The sequence below is a fragment of the Brassica oleracea genome, chromosome C2 (genome assembly GCF_000695525.1).
Source record: "Brassica oleracea var. oleracea cultivar TO1000 chromosome C2, BOL, whole genome shotgun sequence".
Taxonomy (NCBI): domain Eukaryota; kingdom Viridiplantae; phylum Streptophyta; class Magnoliopsida; order Brassicales; family Brassicaceae; genus Brassica; species Brassica oleracea.
Window position 1 is genome coordinate 15,834,059 of NC_027749.1, and position 23,591 is coordinate 15,857,649.

General features: G+C 39.6%; 1 protein-coding gene across 1 annotated transcript; it reads right to left on the bottom strand.

The window, feature by feature from the left end:
• Positions 1–278: 278 nt before the first annotated feature.
• On the bottom strand, positions 279–23,380 carry LOC106324655 (midasin). Its single transcript, XM_013762609.1, has 60 exons — positions 23,154–23,380; positions 22,745–23,067; positions 22,529–22,613; positions 22,149–22,423; positions 21,889–22,071; positions 21,613–21,782; positions 21,314–21,423; positions 21,109–21,228; positions 20,884–20,962; positions 20,406–20,528; positions 20,229–20,328; positions 20,082–20,151; positions 19,878–19,997; positions 19,748–19,804; positions 19,496–19,669; positions 19,304–19,426; positions 17,455–19,194; positions 17,108–17,139; positions 15,031–16,994; positions 14,071–14,942; positions 12,506–13,999; positions 12,243–12,420; positions 12,091–12,156; positions 11,529–11,599; positions 11,207–11,455; positions 10,972–11,104; positions 10,812–10,897; positions 10,630–10,724; positions 10,258–10,399; positions 10,089–10,178; positions 9,826–9,949; positions 9,574–9,728; positions 9,370–9,483; positions 8,928–9,257; positions 8,669–8,851; positions 8,449–8,550; positions 8,156–8,374; positions 7,953–8,072; positions 7,775–7,853; positions 7,550–7,680; positions 7,306–7,470; positions 7,111–7,186; positions 6,900–7,012; positions 6,740–6,822; positions 6,548–6,661; positions 6,275–6,343; positions 6,030–6,186; positions 5,744–5,901; positions 5,565–5,659; positions 5,256–5,458; positions 4,937–5,170; positions 4,608–4,829; positions 4,362–4,520; positions 4,063–4,281; positions 3,690–3,968; positions 3,479–3,613; positions 3,160–3,366; positions 820–3,081; positions 600–725; positions 279–495 (listed from the first exon to the last, which is right to left on the bottom strand). Exons 1-60 carry the CDS (start codon positions 23,256–23,258, stop codon positions 463–465), a joined length of 16,095 nt encoding a protein of 5,364 aa, XP_013618063.1. The 5' UTR covers positions 23,259–23,380; the 3' UTR covers positions 279–462.
• Between the last annotated feature and the right edge of the window lie 211 nt (positions 23,381–23,591).

Below are 23,591 nucleotides of genomic sequence, written 5' to 3' on the forward strand. Positions count from 1 at the left end.
AAAAAAACTTTTTGATGTAGTGCTTTGCCTTGTTCATAACCTTGAAAAGGCTTGTTGTGCATAATCTTGAAGGGCTAGTTTTGCGTTCTTTGAGGTTTGTAATGCATGTCAGTCAATTTGACGTCATACTTAATTTTCTTAACTATGTTTTCAGCCATTTTCTTGTGCTTTATCAGTTTGTAATGATACTTTAACATCTCGCTTCTACATATTGTTTCAGTATGCATGTGAAAGTGTACACTTTAGGAGAAGTAGCGATTGAAGTTGGGCACTCGAAAGAGAAGAGAAGAGGGATTTTCCCATATATAAATAATAAAGATAAAAACTGCTCCGTGGTTCTCATGTGAATAATCACGGTCGTTCTATATGATAATGTATAGGGTTTGTAACACTCTAGAAGCAAAGTCAAACACACCAGTCGAACAAAATTTCAGCCCTCGACCCCTCTCATCCAACAAAAGTTCAATCCCGCGAGCTTTGCATCAGTTCAAACCACTGCAAAAAAAAAAAAACACAAATTAAAAAGTGGACGTTTTATTACATTTCAAGTACTTGACAGTGTTTTTGTATTTTCCCAGACAAAAGACAGAATATGTTACCTGTCTCAGGACGTCACCAAGTGTTCTAGGTAAGGCTTCGATGTCTCTCAGCACAATGTAGTATGGGAAGGGGAATGAATCCATATATGTCATTTGCTGTAGAGTTTTCTCTGTTTGCACAAACTCCTGTTTACATAATAACAAAAGAACAGTTTTTAGATTCACGCCAACTAGTTTCATTCTCATATTTAAGCCATAGATAGGAAAGAATTGGACATACCTTCAGATCTAGGACAGACTGTTCAGCGTTATCGAGAAGTAGATACACCACCATACGCTTCTGCTGGAGAAACTTTCTCACAGATCGTTTCAACTTCTCTCGCTCATGGAACTTGCCATCACCGATGATTAGCACAAGTTGTTGAAGTGGGTTGCTGCCTGAAGACTGCCGTCTTGTGCTGGCCAGACTCTCTAGCATTTCATTCATGTTTCTCAGCAGATTGAAGATTGGCTCATCTTCTATGAGATTTTCTTGTTTAAACGTTAAGCCTGAGATCATCTTGATACCAGATTCTGTGGTGAATGACTCTCCAAAGTCATGTAACATCTTTATGCTTCCTTTCTTTCCGAAACTTGCAACCGCCAAACTTCCCATCTCAAGCTGTGACATTGCTCGGCACACAGTTGCCAAAGCTCTAATAGCAAAGTCACCACATCCGCTTTCCGACATACTGCGTGAATCATCCACAGCAATAACAACCTGGTAGTCACGCTTGTTTGGCTTTGTCCTCCTCAACCAGATTTTATCTTTCCTATAGTGACTTGCTATGTATGGAATAACCTTTTTCATGTTGATCCTTTTACCCGTTCTGTAATCACCACTGAGTTTGCTAGCAAGTGTCGGTTCCAAGATAAGACGCAGCTGCTCAGCCAGCTCCTGAGACGGTTTCGTAGTAAGCAACTCACATCTCCTCCAAAGAATAACTGCATTACTTCTGGCATCAGGATCTTCTTCATTGTCGTGATTGCTTTCCGTGTCCTTATCGGCCACCTGCATCCAGTCAGGACTACATGCATCTTCGCCCAAGAACGTATTGTCAACAGAGACCATAGAGTCCATCCTGCTGTTACCATCACCAACATTCTGGATAGGCGAGTTCTCTTGGAGGGTCCTGTCTGTATCTGGTTCTTGGACTGGTTCAGCGGTGCTATTCATGATAGACGGTTTGGACTGAACAGCAGGTTTGTTTTCGGGGTTCGCATCATCAATATCCATCGGGGAGGCTTCATCTTGATTACCTGCGAGTTTTTCGTCCTCGGATTCCCCCTCTCTCATATCTGTGTTCACTTGCTCAGGCAACGCAGGTCCTAGAGCTTGGGAAGTTCCTTCATCAAACTGAGAAGCAAATCCATATTCACCGGCATCAGGGTCTTCCATCTCATTTTCGGCTTCTTGCTTTTCTCCAAGGTCTGAGGAAACCTTAATTCTTTCTTTCCACTCCTTCAATGCATCACCAACGTTCCTATAAGGATTCACCTTGGTTTGCTGAGATGTAGACTGGCTCTGAGGAACTTCTATCTTTGGTATGTTGTCTGTTAACGTCTCACCACTGGCCATCGTGAGGTTCATCTCAGTATTACTACCCGAAGGCGGATCCATTGAATCTGTGAGTTCATCCGAAACATTAGTAGCTGCCAAATTTTCTTGTGGTGTTGTACTTCCTGCCCCCAATCCGTTAGAGCCATGAGGATTGAGTGAACCAGCGTCCACACCAGAAATATTATCATCACAGACGTTCGGCTTCATGTCTTCTTTTCCCTCTATCGGTTCCGTTTCAGATTTCTGTTCAAGATCATTTCCAGGTTCCTCTTTTTGGGGTGATTCAGATACATCTTCAGTCCCAGCCTCCATTGTTTCCTCAGCAGGCTCTTGCGTCTCTTGGTCATTTTCACCTTCTTCAGGATGCTTTTGATCTTCCGGACAAGGTTCTTCCTGCTCATCTTCCTTTTCAACCTCATCTGTTTCGTCAATCTCCATGGCATCATCAGTCTGTTCATTGCCCATCTCAGGAGTTGGTCCAGATGTATCTGTAAGTGCTTCTTGGTTCTTGATTTCATCTTCTAAATTTTCTGGGTCACCACAATTATCCTGATCCACATTCTCATCGTTTCCTTCTTCCGGTTTGTCTGAAGTATTGGACGACTCAGGCTCATCGGCAGTGTCAACATCATCATCATCCTTCGCTCGTAGCTCCCTTGAACTTGTGTCCTTGTCAGCAATAGATGGTCCAGATTCATTCTTCTCATTCTTGTTTCCTGCCTCCTCATCTTCATCAGCTTTTTCATCAGCTTTTTCAGCATCAGAACCCGCATCTCCCATTTTAGAGTCCAACTGCTCATCCCCGCTTTCCTCGTCCTCCTTGTCTTCTTCCGAATCTTCACTAAGACTATATTCTTTTCCCTCAAATTCGTCGGTCATCTCAATGCCTTTATTCTTATCCAGCACATCGTCCGGAGTATCTTGCTCTTTCTCTTCTTCTTCCTGCAGAGACAATAGAAGAAAATCAAAATTGGTGAAAAATTCCCATGCAAAATTCTTGAATGAAAAGGCGATGTATACCTTCTTATCTGTGCCACGCAGTTGATCTTCATCTTCGATTTGGTCACTTACATCTTTTGCTCCCACGCCATCTCCCATTCCAGTGCCTTCTGCAGCTTCTGATTTTTCAGCTTTAGAGTCATCATCTTCATCGGTTTTAGAGATGCCAAACCCTTTTGTAAATAGATCGGACAGAACGGTTGCAAGGACATGGGTTATCAGTGACACCTACAAACCAAAAGTTCAAAAGGTAACAAAATATTGAATTAGCTCATAGCCCAAACGAGTACAACTATTGCCCTGAATGCCTACGAAAGAACAGCAAACGATAAAAATATACCCTTTTACTTATCGCCAAAAACTCTTGGAGGTAAGAATCGCCAAAGTTCAATAACAGATCCAAAAATGCTTGAAGTTGCTTCAACTGGTCTCCAACACAAGCTGAGAAGACGCCCGATGAATTCAATAGTTTTTCCTGCGAAAATAATAGCCACATTTAATATAAAGAAAGAAAAATAGCATCCGGTTGTTCAAAAAATAATCTGACTTACAATGGAACCAAATGTTTCTGACAGCAGTTTGCATAGGCTATCAAGGCTCAGGTCATTTTCTGCCTTCTTAAACAGACCATCCCACATAAGAATATTCCCTTCCTCTTCTTGAGATACACTTCCGTCTTTATAAGAGCAAAGCTTTCCAATCACATCCTTAACATTTGCAAATGCATTTGCCAAATTTGCTTCAAAAGCAGCTTGTTCCTTGGATTCCATTCCATTTGATTGGTCTCCCGTTTCAAGTAAACAGTTCAGATTTTCAGCCAGCAATTTCCCCTGCATTAAATTCATTTCGTGAATCCGACTCTAGAACCTAAACACAATCTATATGCTAGACTAGAATCCACAAAGGTTGAAAAAAATAGGATACCTCTTTAAAGAAGGGGGAAAAATGACTAAGAAGAACGTCTGTAGCATAGGTTTTCTCATTGTCTTCACAGAAAGCCGAAATTTGATTTTCTAGGTCCGTAAGCTGATCAAAGTTATGGCATAGCAGCTTAACCATATGCTGTGTGACAAACTGATTAAGACAGCTACTTGGCGTACTGATAAAACCGTTGGAATCAAGTAGAAGCCTATCCAGTGAAGCCTGATATAAAAACACATCTTCAGACTATTGCAAGAAAGAACAGACAAGAGAGATTGAAAAGAAGCCCGAGGATTCTGGACCTTAGAATTTTGAGCGATGGGAATTAGCTTTTCTATTAAGCTGAGCAAACTATGTGATGAAGTTTTAACACTTTGACAGGAGTCCAAGTGTGTACTTCCAATTGTTCTCAGCAACGCCAATTCCTCCGGAAGCATTGCACTAATGTTATCAAATAGTTGCTGCCATATCACGAAAAGTAACAAATTAACCAAGTGTTGTTGCAACAGGGGTTCAGTGCACATCATTCAAGTTAGTAGCTGAAATACCTTTTGTAGCCACATGCAATTGAATATAGCATGTTGATTTTGGGGAAAACTCAACAAAGAATCATCCTTTCTGTCCTCCTCAATTGAATCTCCAAGTAATTTTGCTAAGGGTAAAACACGATGGCGAAGGCAGTTTAGAAGTTCAGCAAAACCGTAAGCAGTTTTCCTTTGCTGCCGTTGTATTTCCACAAGATGGTTGAGAAATGAGATTGAGCGCTTGACCTGTTAACATAGGAAATTTAGTGCAAGGACAATAAAAATTCGAAACAACTGGTTAAAATGGGATTCAAAGAAACTCGGGTATAAATTATAAGCTTTGGAAAGCCTACCTGCTCGGCTGTAATATCTGAATGTTTTCGTTCAATATTTAACATGAGTTGCACTGAAGCCAAGCTCTTAAAGTAAAATTCATTCGCCGCTCTCCACTCAGCCAGTGAACTTTCCTTGTTTTGGTCTTCGACAACCCTGGAAGTATGTACGCTACCTTTGGTATGTGTTGGCAGCAACAGATGATTTGGATCGTATGCTGGCTGGTAAAGCAACCCTTTAAAGTGATTTGACATCTAAATCACCATAGAATTAGTTAATCAGTATGATGGATCATGTCTCGGAAGTACATAAACAGACGCAACAAACAAAAGTTCTTACCTCTATATTTTCAAACTTGTGTTTCTGCAAACCACATTGCTCCAATGACTTGAGAAGGTCAGGCAAGGCCCTCTTTTTTGCAACATCTCTATCACTGTTTCTCCATAGATCTGAACAGCTAGCTATCTTCTCACCAATCTTAGAAACTGTACTCCACAAAATTTTCCAATCACCCTGATAGACAGGGGAAGGGTACTGATGATCTGTAAAGATATAATGCAAATTTAAGAATATGCAGACTCTGCAAAGGCCAAAACAAAAATAGATCATATAGAACCCTGAGTGAATGGAGCAAGTGTACAAACAAACCTTCACCCGTCAGCAATTCTTTAAAATGCATTTCTTGGTGGAAGCGTCCTACCGACTCCTTCAACTTATTCCTCCAAACAGCATACCAGGAAAACCTACCACGAAGAGTTTACATAATGGAGAGTTCAGCTTCCGTAAATTTCTAGAAATGAAGAAGGTCACAAGGTACACATGTATACCTGTCATTCAATTGTTCTGCATCTAAATTACTGACTAGAACCTCGATCCTCATGTTCGAGGCACCATTTATTAGATCTGGACCTAGTAGAGGGAGAAATTGCACTCTTTCCTTTGCTGGGTTTGGCCTGTCAAGCATTACAGGGCGCTGCAGTGTGTTCTGCTCAAAAACAAGAAGCCATTTAAAAATCTCTTAGATAAGGCTCCGCAATTTTAACTCATAGAAAGCAAAAATTATCTATATAATAACCCCCAGAAAATGAAAAAGAAGAGTTATCAATTACTTACAGTAAAATCCTGTATCAGCTTCTTGACCTTCTGCCTGGTGTTTTTAATGGTATGATTGAGCAGATGATTATCTGGCCTCTCCCACCGACAAAGTTTTAGATGGTCCTTTAACTGAGCTTCAACATTTTTTCTATTCAAATCTAACTGCTCCATAACACTGATAAACAAATTTGAATTAAGAACATTACCCTGGCCAAACAATTTTGAACTGATAAAACTCAAGACAGAATAATAAAGGAGCTTACACTGGTAGAAACTGAATATAGAATCCAAAAATATTGTAGCAAATTTCAACCTTCCTCTTGTGTGAATCACTGTTAAAGAAAAAGTATGAGTTAAGGCAAAAAGACAGCCAGTACGGAAAATACAGTCATGTTAAAACTTAGAAGTCAACTGTAAACAATGGATGTGCAACCAACAGTGATGGCCGAAAGAAATAACGCTGCAACCCAATTTAAATCCTTCAAGATTAAAGCAGATGAATATAAAAACTAGGTGGTATATCATACGCAGCTGACCTTGAATATATTCCCAACGAGCTACCCATACTTAAATGAAGAAGGAAGGAAAGGAGAAGCTCAAGACGTCTCCTAAATTCACCAATATTTGACGTTTCAATGAACTCCACCAAACTGCGATAAAAGATCTATTAGATGACCGAATTTGCAAGAATACATATGTAAGCACTACAATATTCGTTTGGTGCACACCTTTGTGAAATAGACTCATTTTCATGTTCTGAAAATTCCACACAATCCTTCTGGAAGAGAACTGAAAACAAAGGAAGCCACAACTGCAACGAGAAAAAAAAAAGTGTTACCCATAACAGTGCTATTGTTCATGACTACAAAATTTTCTAACTAGTCCTACCTTCCTTGCGCTTAGTTCAAACTGATCCTGAACCTCATCAAGCAATGTAGGCCAGCACTCAAATTCTAACTTCTGCCAAGAGCTTGCGAGGGAAATAATTGGCTCCAAAAGATCTATAGGACACAAAAACACAATGTGACACTCGATAAATAGAGTAAATAATAGAAGAAACAAATGGTATTACTAAAGAGAGAAACGATTAAATCCATACCAGAGATGGGCAGTTTACATCCCTCTTCCTGTAACTTCTGGACCTTGCAAATCAGAAATTGCAATCCTGGAAGAGCCTTCGCAAACAACGGCAAACAGGAAAGTAATGGTTATGATGAATCATTAAAACATCAAAGTGAAGGAAAGGAGGTTCCATGGGTATAAGCTACCAGAACCAGTTTGAGTATATGTATACCTTTGCCAGCGGAGTCCTTGAAGGAATATCCATGAGCATTCGAAGGATATCAGAAAGTTTCTGAAGACCAGGATGGTCCTCTTGTTCTTGCAATAGAGAATAAATTCTCAATTGAAGAGGAGTGAGAAACTTGACCATTTTCCCCAGCTCAGGACCATCAAAGTCCTATAAAAGATACTGTCAGAACCCAGGCAGAAGTAACATAAATAAGAGAACTTCTTTAGCAAGCAAAAAGCTAGCAGACCTTGTAGAAGTTGTATTTACTGGAAGACAGATCGTTTGAAGTGAAGGTCTTTTTGTATTCCATGCAAAGACGAAGCAGGTGTTCTGGAACAAGTTTTGCATCCAAGTTTGATGTAAATAGACCCTTCAGCCCTATCGGAATCAAGAGATAATCCAGTAATATAATTAGTATAATAAATCATCCAAATTAAACAAACAACAGCGAGAAATGGTGTCAGATGGTCACCTTTGATCATATTGACTCCCAGTTCATAGGAATCAGTGAATGAATCCAGCCTTCGACTATCAGTAATACATCTTCCAGTCTTAATATAATGTATTGTCTTGTTAGATACAAAGGAATTGCGACTAGTACTTATGCAGCAATTAAAGATTTTAAATAGAAAAGCTTGTTGGCTATATACCTTTTCAGAGAGGTCAGAGAAACCAAATAACTCATTATGTGTGCTATATATATTATCTACATGCTCCTGTATCAAGTCCCAATCATCCTCCAAATTTTCGTCACCCTGGTCAGTTTGCGTCTGTGGGGAACAAAAGAAAAATCAAAAGTGATAAACAAGAGAATTTACAAGTTCCAGTAATGCGTTAAGAATGAAAGGTTTACCATAAGATTCATATCATCATCAGCCAGATACTCTTGCCAAAAACTATCTTCTGGGAAGTACTTGCCAAGGGCAGATATATCTACTTTCATGACACTCTCAATTTTGAAGTCACGGGAACGAAATTTGTACAGCCCAGAAAGAGCGTCAGCCTTTGTTCTCACTTGAAACTTCATCTCCATCCAATTTCTCGCCAATTCAAAATATATGCTATCCAATATCTGCAGATGGAGTTCTTAGAACGTTAGATAACAAATTTCCATATTCACATGCATACAACTGGCAAATACTTTACCTCAAAAGAAGCTTTATCCATAAGCCCAGTGTTTGCAACAAAGTGCGAAACACGAGCATGCATATTTTTATATAGAGCAGTTTTGAATTGCAACTCGGAGACCTACAGTAATCAAATAAAACATAATATATACATAAGTAACTTTCAAAAGACTGATAATCCTTTTCATTATGTGAAAGAAAATCATAATATAAACTCAAGGAATCATAAGAAACATTACTTTTCTCGTATCGTGTGCACTTGAAACAGAGATCAGTTTGTGCAGCAAGCCAACATCCAAACCTAAGGACTTAACACGAGAATCTGCATCATGAGAAAGGTGCAGCGGTGGCAAGCTCTCGATGTAGGTAGCTGAAGCCAAGGAGGAGCCCCTTGGAAATCTCATTAAGGCATAGATTGATTCCTGCAAGGATCATAACTCATTATTATTTTGTGCACGAAATGAAATGTACAAACATTTTTGACAGAAGGTTATGTACCATGACTGAGTCAACCATGTCTACGTCAAATCTGTTGAGAATTTTTCCCAAGAGAGTACCAGAGACAAAGAGTGATAAACCCAATTTCATCTCGTATACCGAAACTTGTATTGGCTGAGTTATATCAACATATTCGGAATAGTCACTGGACAACCGATCAATAAACGATGTTGCTGTCTCCTGCCAGTTGAAAACTTGCTCAACAACCTGGTTCCAGTCAAGCTTGTCAATATCCTTAACCAGACTTATTGGACGTGTGAGAAATCCCGCAAACTCATCCAGCGCTCTTCTTAAATTCTGGTACTTATTAGAATCAGAGCGAAAAATAACCTGTTTCAGAAGGAAAACAAAAGAAACAACAAGTGAACAGTCGGGAGGTGGGATAGGTCATATAAAAAACACGAAGCCAATAAGGGGGAATGCTACAGCGTATGTTACATACCTTTCTTCGCAACTTTTTACGCTCAGTTTTAAGCTTAGATAATCTACATTCAGTTCTTTCGTCACTGTCACCAGTGTAAAGCAATCCAGATAGATACTCACATTCTTCCCGCACCTGTGTTAACGCATTGATATAGGTCAATAAAAACAATCAAAGACAATATGTAACTGCTGTTGTGACCTAAACCAAGCAAAGAGCAACCACCTCTATGTTTAGCTTCAGCGATGAAATTTTTTCTTCTACTTCTGCCAGCTTACAAGTGATCTTCAAGGCTGGATCTATAACATTCAAGCTATTCAAAAGATTGAAGCGCATTCCTCCAAGATAAATCCATGCCAGACCAAGATTGGAGTAGAACTCTACAAAAGTTAGGAAAAAAACTGTAAGAACAATTACACACGTCTAAGAAGGTTTACCTTGCAGATACAGCTTATATATAAAAACTATATACACTACCATTTGATGAGCACTCCAAATAAAGATGTTTCGCCAATGGTTCGACAAATGAGCGAGTAACAGATTTCATTTTCTGATGGCTTGATAAGCTGATTAGTGAAATGAGAGACTTAATGCCATCCATCTACATAAACGAGAAGAGACGCGTAAACTTGGAGTGTAGCTATTCTCCACAAAGATTCTAAACTTTTAAGAAGATTCCAATATGTTTTACAGGAATGAGGAAAGGAAGAATGAATAAAAAATAATTTTTGGAACTATACCTCGGTCTGTTTCTTCTCAACCGCATCAAATGCAGACTTAATATCGGCATACACTTCAGGCTCATATGACTTTTGGTGCGTATACACCATCTACACAGATTGAAATCATGATAAAAATCAGTGTGAAAAGAAACAGATGATATTATTAAAGCATATCACGACTCTAAACCTGTTGAAAAAGGGAACGCGCTATTGACAGTAAAGAACCAGGCATCTCTTGATAGGATTGTGAGCTTTTCCATAGAACTCGTGAAGCAGAAAGAAATTTCATCGATTGAACAGGATAGTCCTTAACAGCAAAAGCAGTATCCCTGCACAAACATAAATAAAAAAGCTTTTACTTTCTGTTAATGGAACCATAGTTTTCATCATACAACATTGAATGTGTATTATCCTGGGGTAAGCATTGCAATCACAGTACAATGCATCAACAGTTCTCGCAAATGAATGTTAGGTATACCAAACTTCAAGGAAAAGTATGGAATATGTTAGCTACGACACCAAATGTTAAGATTTCTCATAGTGGAGTTACATCACTTACAGAATATGATCAATGGTAGCTGCTTTCACAGGATGAATCAGCATAGAAGGCGACATAACCCGACAGTTACCGATCTCTGAGATACTCTGTAGGCCCTGTGAACATGAATGAGATGGAAAAAATATGTTACATACTGCGCAATCAAGATAACGACTGAACAAAAGGCATTTAATTTTGGTTACCATGAGACCGATTTGACAATTTTTCCACAAAACAGAATGCCACCAGTACCACATTTCGAGAACAAAACCAGCAATTTTGGTGTCCACTGCAACAAAGCCAAATATAAGCAACCAGATTACTATAGTAGACAAAAGTAATTGAATATCCGACTTTATTTACCTTGGAGGATAGAGGCACGGGCATCAATTGCCCAAAGTAGTTTTTGATGAGCTACAAGAGTCTGTGGAGGTCTTGTTGAGGATAAGGAATACTCTAGAGCAGGTTTAAGCAGATTACGAACATCCAAAAGATCCTGCAACTCAGGAAAGTAAGTTTTGGAGAAGTAAACAGGTTAACCATGGATTTACAAAGAGTTGTGTACCACAGGGACATTTTAATTCAAATATTCACTAACCTTATGTTCAGTAGATCGTGCCACCAAGAGGTGCTGAAGTACAGCAAGTAAGTCTACATCTAACGAACTACTTTCACTTCTGGCAATAGAACTTATCTCCATCCAACTGCTAAAGCCAAACCCTGTAGCCACAATCTCTGGACGGAAAATACAGCATGCCGCAGATCTATTTTCAATATTATCATTCTCACTGAAAACCATTCTATCCTGCAGTCTCTTCTTCTCTAGTTCCATCCTCTCCAAAAACATCTGGTCAATAATGGTCAACTATGAGAGGAGATAGAGACATCTGAATACACATGGTAGAATAAAGAAAGAAAACCTGGTTAATCTCATCCAGCTGAACAGCAGCTGCATCATCCTTGTCGGCAATGTAAGATGAAATGCAAAGACCTGTATATTTTGGAAGGAAAAAACAGGAAAATACAACAACGTTAAACACAGCTACAATACTCTCAACTGACGGAGTAAGTTACATTTCAGCCTATGTTTCCCTTAAACAAATTAAGCTAGTTTGATCACAGAAGTGGTCTTTGCAAAAAAAATGGTAAATATCCCAAAAGGATATCAAACAATCAAATATAAAAGGCACTGATATCATTCACGCATTGATATCATTAAGAAACATTTAGCATATTTCACCGCAGTTCTCTGATAGGTACTCATAACATTCTCTTGGCGTAGTTTAATTTCTAAATATTCTATACAGTAGATGCATCAACTTCATATATTTCTACGTTAAGCCACAGCAATCAATTATCCCATGCTTGAAGAGCAAAATTACAGATAGTGCTCAGCAATGTTTCATGAACATTACAATCTCCTTGTATTTGAGACATGTTAATTGAAACATGGATGAGCAAATATTAATTAAGAATAATTACCTTCCAAGGCAAGCAAACATAACTCAGGGCCAGAAAATGCAATGGCTTTGGTAAGATGATCATTTCCTGCCAACACCAAACAAATGTCAGAAGAAAGTTTAATTTCTTTAACAGAACCATCAAAGGTGTATCAAACATTTCAGATATCCAACCTTGTCCATCTGATTCTGATTTTAATGGCCAAATCGTGCTGCAGAGCTGTAGAAACTTCTGCTGCTTAAGGTACAACTCTGCAGAAACCGGCAAGGAAGGATGGCCACCATATGCCCATAGTAAAGACTTCTCTGGCTCACCATGCAAAGCTATATTGTTAATATTTTTGCTTTCCTCCTACAGAAGACAGCCAACATTATTGAGCAACCAGTATAATACTTTGAAGACAAAAAGCTAATGGATAACTTAAAGGTTGGCATACCAAAACCACATGAACTTCTTCTGGAAAAGAATTCTCCAACTTTTTGACAGCCTTTATTAGTGACCAGAAGGAAAACAGTTTACACTCATCTGAAGACGAGACCAGATCAGACCAGAAGAATGAATGTTTTTCAATAACTTCAGTGTACAACTGAATCAACACAGAGAAAGCAGGTGATCCAACAATTTCGCAAAGAATTTTCTTCTCCAAAACGCGAAGGGAATCCAGAAAGCGAATAAAAGAGGATACATCGGTGTGGTTGTAGTTATTTTCTGCAAGCCACTGCTGAGAGGAAAGCCGAAGAACGCCAACAGAGCTTAGAGACTCAAAGAGGGTTTTACTAAGGGGCTTTGACTGTTCATCCGCTGCTGCTATGTCAATCAACTTGGAGGACATCATCGGGATTGGAACAGCATCTGGATCAACTTTGCAGAGGGATTTCAGGTTTTTTCGACATCTGGATATATGACTCCAGATTGGATGCTGCAACTCATCTTTCAACATATTGAGAAAACACAGGAAAAAGGGGCAGTATTGTTGCAGCCTGGAACCAAACCAACTAATCCACACCAGATAGAGTTGAATGTCCTCTTCGGTTGCCTGTTCCATTGTCCAGTTGGCAGCATACAATAGCTTCTTTGAAGCCGAATCATGGTCAATTTTTCTTGTATCTGCGGCACGGGTTGACCCAATTAAGGCTTTAGGAAACAAGATTTTATTTAGCGTCCAAGAATCGGCAGTATAAATTATTCTCCGTTCCCCAGCGGCCAAATCCCTATCTGTCAACTTGACATTGTAGGTTATTTCAGTCTGATGTGATGCGTATTGAGCTCCTAGAAACTCCAGATACATGCAATTCTGCCTGACAGTTTTTTCTCTTGAGTACCACATCAAGTCTCTCAAATTGAAAGGCTTTGGCCATCCCCCAGACAGGCACATATTCCCACCCATAAATGATTCAGTATCTGACAAATACGTATCACGCCCAAGATCAACAACATCTTTTCCATCAGTTACTCCAAGGGAAGAGAGATAGATGTGCTCCCAACTTAGCTGTAAGCTCCACAGGAGTTGGTTACCATTCATGAGCAGCAGTTGGAAGACGTGAACCCACTGTTCAAGCTCAAGATAAGTTATCCGTACACCAATGGTTTGACCATTGCGCCATGCATGAACATGTGCTTTGGCCATGGAAGCAACCAGCTTATCACCCGGAATACCTGATAGAGCAAGAAACCTTTCCACACCTCTCAGCACAAGTTCATCACTGTTAGAGGCTTCCTCATTGAGCTGCCAGTGTGGGGCCATCATAAATACCTCAACGCCTCTATTCCGCATTGCTCTTGACACCTCCCCAAACTTGGGATTAACGGACAGAAACAAACGAAAGTTAGGGTGTGGAGTAACAGTAACAGGTTCGCCATCTATAACCCCACATTCATTTATAGTGATTGATCCACAAGGTTCCACCAAAGAGTTGATCCTATCAAGTACCTGAAATTTATGTTGAAGATGGCAATTAGATACAAGGGAAATTATTAACTAATAAAGGGAGATTATATTACCGTGGGATTACAGAGATTTGCATTTTCAAGAACAACCCACTCTCCATTTTCTATTGCCTTTATCAGCATTCCAGTCACCCATTCAAATTTCGTTGATTGTTTTTTCTCATCAGATTGCAGCTTCACTATTGTCTTCGTGATTTGGTCCAGACTCCTTTTTGACCAACTAACGGGCAAAAAACCTTCCCCCAAGACCTTACTCATATATTCTACGATCTCAGTTAGTTTGGAGAGCGAGTCAGCGTCGTTCAAGAAGGATGAAGGGTTTTCCAAGAGGCACGAATCAATCTTGTATAAAAAGGAAAGCCAGCTGGACACTAGGCTTTTGCTCTTGCTCAAAAGGGTCACCTGGGAAGACTGTGACAACAAACTGCTATACTCGTCAACAAGATGCTGAACTCGAGCGACCACCATCCTGAAATTACGGAATGCATTGTACTGCTCAAAACAACCGAGAAGATCAGAGCTGTCAGTCGCAGATGAAAGATTTAATTCATTAAGCGGGAATCCTGTTAACTGAGCTAATATTCTGATCACTGAAGTCTTTCCAGAGGACGATGGTCCAACTAGGATGCACAGCCATTTATTCTGCACGCAATGTGCAACGGCTTCCAGATTCTGACGGATTTCAGGCAAAATCTTCAACTGCTCACTGGAAATATTAGACTGAGTGAAATTTCGTTTAACAGCAGCAGTTCCCACAACTAAGTATCCAGGATTTAGCTGAACTCGAGGATACGGATTTATAGAAGGGGTTTTATCAAAAATAGCCTTATAGATACTCAGAACTACTTTCCGGTCAGTCGCGGTACGCATTCTTTGAACATACAGAACATTGAGAAAGCTTTCAACTTCTAAGTCATATTTTCCCCCTGAAACGACAAAATAACTCAAATTAGTTTAAGCAAGTACTGTTGCCTAGAAATGCTAATATGAAAAAACAAAACGATTATAGGTTACCTTGCACAAATTGACATGATCTGATCACATCACGTAGATTGAACTCCCATGGTGAGCCATCGTGACCGAATTTTCTATCTATCATAGTACCATCATGTAGCTGTCTATTGAGAGTAATAAGCTTTGAAAGCAATGGACTGGGAATAGAAGGGTAAAGCGAGCGACATATGAAGAGGTAATCATCTTCAACTAACTCGTCTACATACACTTTTGTGAATCGGTTAAGGAAAGACTTGGGAAGACCTTTTCTGCCACCACCTTGAGAAGAAGGATTCTGACATGCAAAAACTCTAAACGTCGGGGGGCATTCAAAGGTACAGCCTAGTTCTGGGATGAAAACTTGAGCACGATGATCCAAAATGGCATTCAAACCCTCTAGAACGGATTGTGGGGCAAGATTTAGTTCATCTAACAAAACCCAGGAGCCTTCCTTTAGAGCCTGCAAGAGAATTCCATCAGACCACGCAAACTTCATGTCCTCATCGCTTTCAACAGGTAAATCCGATCCCAGCAAATCCATCATGTCAGTCTGCTCTGAAAAATTTATGCGCACAACCTTGTGGCCAGAATATTTACCCAACGCCATTATAAGACTTGTTTTTCCAACACCAGGGCTACCTTCCAATAATATTGGTTTTGAAAGCTGCATTGCACGCAATACTCTCAACACATTCCTGCAGGTGGTTGGTGCTAAGAACTCGAATCCACCAATTTCAGGAGTTTCATCACCTTTGCTTATGTAAAAAGGATCGATGCCAAACATGTCTCCATGCAAAACACTCTTGCTTTCTTGACAAATAGCTTTGGTATCACCCCAGCCATATTGCTCCATTCTTGAAATATCCAAAGGGAGTGTGTCGCTAGTGAGAACCTTGAGTTGTTGTAAGAGGAAAGCGAAGCATTTTTCCCTCAGATCTTTACCATCTCTCCCAGACAGACCAGTTCCAAGACTTAAACCATCAAGTAACACGAGAAATGCTCCATGAAGAATAGCATACGCTGGTCCTACACTCTCATGTATCACATTGACAAACGCAACCCAAGAGAGGAGATCTCTGACAGTAAGCGTTCTTCCAATCTGCAACTGGTTAAACCATTCCCAGAAGTGGATAATGGGATCTACGATATTAGATTCCTTTGAGTTGCTAAGGACAGAAGAAGCAATACTTCTGAGCTCCTCAGTCTCTGAAATAGGAGGGACCCATATCTCAGTAAAACGGTTACGAAGTGCAGGTGACAATTCCTTCTTTCCATAATCACCACCCGGATTCATGGTAGCAAGAACAAAAAACTTCTCATCAGCTACAACTTCCTCCAAGACAGGACCACCTTTCTCAGCTAACGACAATTTCCTGCCTGGCTCCAACACACTGTTCAGTCTTTCTAAAACACTATCATCAGCCAAAGATATCTCATCCACAAGAAAGATATTTCCAGCTCTCATTGCTTCCACAAGGGGACCATCTTGCCACACAAAAATTGCACGCCACTTCTGATACAACATCACCATATTGTTCCTCATGTTCTGAAGTACATCAATGTTCAGTGGTGTGACCTCCATTCTTATTACTGAGTCCTTTTTGTACTTTTCCAGAATCGCATCTATTGATTTGATCAACACTTCAGCACTACCAATATCTGCAGAAAGATCAATATCTTGACTAAAAGGTACCAATGCCTCAGATAGCTTCAACTGTTTGACTTGATTCTCGAATTCCTTTACTAATTTGGATCTGTCTCTCACAGGAAAGAACCCCCCAAGGAAATCAGATGTTTCTGTGTATTGATGACAGTTAAGGATGTGCAACCTTAGCTTCTTATACTCGCTTAGAAGTTGGCAGATTGTTGTTTTGCCTCCCCCAGTTTCACCAACAAGAAGAACAGGCTCACGCAGTTCATAACAACGTTCAATGAGAAAAAACAGTCTCCACATACTTCGAGTCCAGGTGACTGTTTGGTTTTTCCTATAAAAGATTGAAATAACACCATAGAATTAAGCTCACAGTGACATGAAACTAACAAGCTCGAAAACAAATTGATTTAATAATAGAAGAAAAATGAGGGGAAAGGCAATTACATGGAAAATGGCTGTTCCAGCTTAAGAAGCTCCTGGGCCAAAAAAAAAGGTAAAACAGAACAGAAAAAATCAGTATCCACATCAGAATAACGTACAAAAAAAACTTAGTAATAGTGCAGTAAGACCAGCAGCTTCCTTTAAACACAAATTATCAGAATGAAAGTTAGTGGCTCTAAAAATGCAAAAGATCAAGAACAGGCAACTCATGGTATGATACACCTACATCAACTGGATATATGAAGTTAGAAGAACAACTATATAATCATATTTCAGGAAATTAAAATGAACGAGTTCAATAATCAAAAAACAGTTTGCAACGAAGTTTCAAACTAGAAAACAAAACTTACCTCTTTGTACACATCATCCTTTGCAAGACTGACCCGGAAATGTCTTTCCAACACCTCTTGAACAACTAGCTTCTCACTATCATCACGCAGCCTTTCTGCAAGGAGGTAATACCCTTCTCTGGCGAGTTCTTCATTTGATTTACCTCCATAAGTCCTAAAACGATCTGCCCACCGGAATAGATCTCTTGGAGTTATATATCCATGTTTTCCAGCAAAAGCTTTGCTACTCTGCCTGTTGCGCTGCAAGTCTTTCATCACTTCAACAATCTTCGTAGCGTGACTTTTTGCAATCTCACACTTCTCAAAGAGAATTTCACTCAGTTCATCTTCTGGAATCTCATCGACATGAATCTCCACAAAACGGTTACGAAAAGCTCGAGACAGTATTTTGCGTCCACCATATGAAGCAGGAGGGTTCTGTGTAGCGAAGAGCATGAAATTAGGATGCGCTGAGATTGTTTCACCCAACTCAGGTACAAAAAGCTCCCTATTGTCATCAAGCAGTCTGTTTAGTGCCTCTAAGACGTCGGATGGGGCCAAATTTAGTTCATCTAAGACAATCCAATGACCATCCCTGACTGCCTTCACCAACGCTCCTTCATGAAATACAAGCTTCCCTGAAGAATCAGTCATATAGGAACCCAAATATTCTTGGATATCGGTCTGCTCGTGATTATTGATCCGAACAAATTTGTTACCACTTAACGCCGCAAGATATTTGACAAGGCTTGTTTTTCCACTGGATGTTGGTCCTTGTAAGAGAACAGGATATCTTTTGACAAAAATGGCATGAGCCAGATGATGAAGGTGTTCAATCACGCTCTTCGTCTTCACATATTTCTTGACAGATTCATCAGAACTGCCCTTTAATTCTCCCAAGTATCTTTGAAGTGGTTGGGCTCGGCTACTTTCCTTTGAGACAAGTTCTATAAGTGGTTTCATGATCTTCGCACTGGAAGCATCTAATAAGGAGAGGAAAAACATGGAAAATCCATCATATAATGCTTTCTGAAATCCGCCAATACCTTCTGCTTTAATCGCATACTCTAGGGCTCGGTAAAGAGACCTTAAGCTATACTGTGGCTTCTGATTAGCACCGTCCTGCAAGCATTCTTCAGATAATCTTCTAGCTTCTTTGTAAAAGCAAACAATGTTGCCCACTAACTTACTGTCAGATTCACGTCCACCTAAGAATCGCCTCACAAATATCTCCAGGTCATCGTCACACAATTCATCATCCACAGCATACTCTGTAAATCTGCTACGGAAGGAGAACGGCAAGTCTCGCTTACCAGCATCCGTGGCTGGATTCATACAGGCAAACAAACGGAAATTCAAATGTCTAGGAATGCCCATTACATCCCCTCTCTCAGCTAAACAAAGTGATCCTCTCACTCCTTCAAGAACACCAGTAAGCCTGCCCAATATCTCCGGTGGTGCTAAGTTTACTTCATCTAGTAAAACCCAATACCCCTCCCTGAGGGCAGTCACAAAGGCACCTTCGACAAATTTAAAAACCATTCCACCTGAACAAATCTGTTGATGAATCTTCTCCACTTTTTTGGACAGACAAGCCCAATTCTCAATCACTTCAGGTTTCTTCCTCTTCCTACCAGACCTAGACCTTTCTTCCCCACCTTTAACGTGATGGTCAATAGTTTTCTTTAACCCTCTCAAAAAAGTTTCCCACTTCTTAGCTCTAAAGTTTTTTCGTAGCCACGTCATAACGTCTGAATTATCCTGGATACCAAAACGAAAAAGGACTCAGCAAAAAACTAAACTCATTCTGAACATATCTGGTTAAGATTGAGTGCCGAAGGAATTCTAAGAGAAAATAAGTTTTAAATACCTTCATCTGAGAATGTCTTCCCAATTCAATGAATTCATTGTACAGCATTTTGCACATAAGCTTTGCATCAATAGGCTTAAAACCTCCCAGTAGATCAACTATATCACTTTGCTGGCTCAAGTTCTGAAAAAAAAAGTAATCAGAAATTATATGAAACAATTACTATATAAAAGAATGTACGTTAAAACACACCAAAACTGTGAGTTTCTGTCCGATCCACTGTGCAAGATTTTGAACTAGAGTAGTTTTCCCTGTCCCTGTTTCTCCTACTAAGAGAACTGGCTCGTTGTACTTAACAGATCGGGCTATTTTCTCAAGTAACCGTGTGGATGTGCGTGTTTCAACAAACCTCGACCGGTCATGTGACTGGGAAAAAAACAGATCAATAAGTCTTTGACTTTTTAATATTTGTATCAATAGGAGCGGAGATGCTTAAAAACTAACCGCAGTTTCGCCAAGTGGTAGAGAAACTCTGCCAATTTTAAGAGTTTTAGAAAGTTCCTGCAGTTCATTGGAAAATTAATAAACAATCTCAATACAACAAGGCAACACACTGTCAAGAACACTAAGATACCTGAATTGGGGGCTTATGATGAGATTCTGGAACAGGAACATTCCAAACGCTAGCCACGATTTCACTTACTGTCACTCGATTTTGAGTTGACATATAAGAAGCAGAGAATATATCTCCTGCCTGAGGAAAAAGCACAAAACGCCCACTTAAATAAATGAAATCTAGAATAAGGGACTAGCATAAGTAAACTTCAAAGAATATTACCTCCTGAGAAATTGCATGACCGTCATACGAGGGCAGACCCTGGACCCGTTCACACAACTTGAGCAAATCTCTGGAGAAAGATGACCATTCAGAAACAATAGTTCGCCAATCTATTAAGAACAATAAAACTCTTGGATATATGCTTACCTCAGTGAAAATCTACTTGGGGAACTGAATGTAGCTGAGTTTTCAGTTGTCGAACCAGAAAACTGGGGACGAAGAGCAGAGTTAACTTTTTCATAAGTTTCTGCAAAGATGGAAAAGTAAAGTTTCACTGTGAGTACAGAAACCATATCAAGGGGAGTATGGACAGAAGGAACCTACCAATAAGTTTCTCTGCAATAGGCATCAGGTTCTGATACCGAGCACCCACAATACTTTGCAAGCTTTCACGATCTGGTGGATAAACAACAATTCTCCTCCAAAGGGGACTTAGAGAATTTCCAGCTACATTAAAAACAGATAAAAAATGATACAATTCCTGTAACGAATCTTAATTGCAGCAAGGAAAGTAAAGGATTCTATAAGCTCAAAAGCTACGAGATAATATAAATACGACAGGACCTCATAAAAGATTTACTGTTGAGAACATTAAAAGAAAGGAAAATTAGCAATTCAAGATGGGAACAATAGCCAACATAACAACACGTAGATTATCTAACTAATATACCCTTTAACCTAATTCGCAATTCACCTCTAGACCACACATTACTTTAGCAAGATCGCAGACATCAATGATATATCTAGCACAGATCAGGCCGACAAATGCAACCCCAAACTAATTAATGTCTAGAAGATATACCTTCCCTGATGTGTGATACACTGCATTCGGGTGTGGATATGGTTGAAAACAGTTGGAAACTCTCTGCTATCTGTATCACCTGCGAAAAGTTAAGAAGCACTGAAACTTAAAACATTTTTGAGGAAAACACACAAATACCTAAAACAGAGTAGTATAAAAAAAGTATATGCCTTACAATAGTGTTCCACATACAAAATTAGAGAGCAGCAAAGAGAATGTATTTACCTCTCCATGGCTGGTCACGAATGAGCATGAGCCTCCCAGCAAAGGTGACAAGACAAGGGGGACATCTGATGGAGCTTTGTCTATGTCCTCAAGAACCACCCAGAAACCATTCATAATAGCCTGCCAAGATGAAAAGCAAAAATATTAACGTAAAAGTAGGAGGAAAGATACCACTAGGGTGCCATCTGAATTCCATGCAACAAACCTGGGTAAGTGAGCCAGGCTGCCATTTAAATTCTCCAGGTTGATCAGTACACACATAAGTGCCAACCAACGTTTTCCCGTCAAGTTGATCATCCATGTGGATAAATACAACTACCAAAAATAAACAAAATATAGTGAGAATTCAGTTTAGGGCTTCATTTTAATGTGGAAATACTCAATGAATTAGTGTGAACAGCAATATCTCAAGATAGTTGTTTTTCCTCATCCAGCATAGTAGAAAGTTCCTTGAATTTAGTTAAATACTAAAAAAATGAGATAGATATTAGAAATGTATCATACCCTGGTTACCACTCTCATCAGCCAATCTTCTAATCAGGGCAGACTTTCCAGAGCCCGAGGGACCGTACAGAAGAACAGGTCGTTTTTGACTAACAGCCAATGAGACCATTTCAAATGATTTCTTCACCCTAGAGTGAATTTCAAATGGTTCAGCGAAAGATTTGACATCCCTGAATTCAAGAGGAAGGAGGAATCAAGCCGAAATGAGAAAATTAACATTGGTACACGTGGCATAAGAGAAGAAATTTATTGAAAAGAAACATAAAGTAAACCGACCAGGTATCCAGCCTTCGGATCTTCATCAACGGCTCCCTTTCTCCCACCCCTGCTGATTGTTGCTTGTGAATCCCAGGTGCAAGGGTACTAAAATCTTGAAAAGACCTCAACCCCTTGTATGTTGGCAACTGAATGTATGATCCAGCCTTTTCTATTTCTATATCCTGACAAAATTCTTCCCAGCTGAATGCATCAAAGAAAATAAACCTTCAGAAACAAAACTGAATAAAGAAGTCTTGAGTAGAGTTAAAAGGGATTACCGTAGCAAATATGAGAATGCTTCCTCTCCTTCAAAACCGTAACATCCTGCCATTCTATCAGTGCATCTTAAAACAACAGACAGAATCTGTATCCCACACCACACAGCCTCTCGATGCTTTTCCACAAAATCCCTTCTCTGGCTCGGGCAGTCTGAGAGCTTTTTCATGGACTCCAAGTAACAGGACCAATCCCACAACTTAGAGAAAACCTCAGGTCTAATAACCAGAAAACGATAGGATACTTGAAGACAAAGCAAGTATGCAGCTGTAGTAGCCTGATTCAGGGGAGAGAAAAAAATCAACAAAACCGACCAAAGACTAGATAATAGAAAAGAATAACTAGAATGTCATAGGATGCTCAAAAGATAACAAGCATTTACCTCCATCTGCGACTCAGAAATGATTTCTTTCACAAGAATCCGCTCGTATGGTGGTGGAGCTTTCTTAAAATAAAGCAGAATAGACCTACACAGTTAGCAAAAGCTTCTCTTAGTAAACTAGTCAAGCCTTTTTAGCAAAACCAAAGTAAACTTCTAACAGATATCTTAGCTTTACTGCTTGTTTACATAAATGACTCTCATCTTCTATATTCTTACCCTAGCAAGGACGTGTTCAGATGAAGAGCACGACTAAAGGCCAAGCAAGTACACTCATGAAGCTCCAGCCTTTGTCCACGCCGAACATAAAAATCAATGACACTAACACCTTCCTTCAACGCATCTTCCAAGACTGACACATCGTCTGAGTAGTCACTACTTGAGCTAAGATCACCCACTAGATGGAGAAGACCCACCACTCTATCAACAACTCTTCTTATAATGGGAAGGAAGTAATGAACCAAAGGAATCGTAAGCTCCGGGTGAAGAAACACATCAGACAAAACATTAATCACTTCCTCGTTATCCACCACTTCTTCTCCCTAAACAACAACAAAGAAAGAAACATTTCAGCCAAACTCAAATTCATGTTTCTGGGTCAAGCTAGTAAGCAATTACAAGAAGGTACCTTGCTGAGAATCGAATTGAAAAATGGAAAAGCTGCGACTTTGGGGCAACGTTCAGAAAACGTCTCCAACGCGAGTTTGAGATTGAAACTCCCGTCAATAGCCATCGAAACCTGTTGCAGAAGGGGCTCGGGATTAGGGTTTATGTGTTAATTTCGACACAGCGAGAGAGAGCAAAATTGTTTTGGGAGAAGGAGGAGGCGGCGGCGTAGGTTTAAGGGTTTAAGAGAACCCTTAAGCTTTTTTGTTCGATTCGAAAAGGCCGTATGTATACGTATTGGGTTTTAAGACTATTAAATATATTGTATAGTCATCAAAATATCAAAACTATATTATTTTAATAACAAAGATAAGATGATTGATTACAGAAATTAATTACACAAATATACTTACTGGGATTCCAGGATAGCACTAAAAAAGTTTTAATCATAAATATAGAC

Coding starts and splice junctions, on each gene's coding strand:
- LOC106324655 (XM_013762609.1), bottom strand. CDS start 23,258: ATGGCTATTGACGGGAGTTTCAATCTCAAACTCGCGTTGGAGACGTTT. Junction 6,344..6,547: donor TCGTTGGGAATATATTCAAG/GTCAGCTGCGTA, acceptor TTTCTTTAACAG/TGATTCACACAAGAGGAAGG. Junction 4,521..4,607: donor ATTGCATGTGGCTACAAAAG/GTATTTCAGCTA, acceptor GTGATATGGCAG/CAACTATTTGATAACATTAG.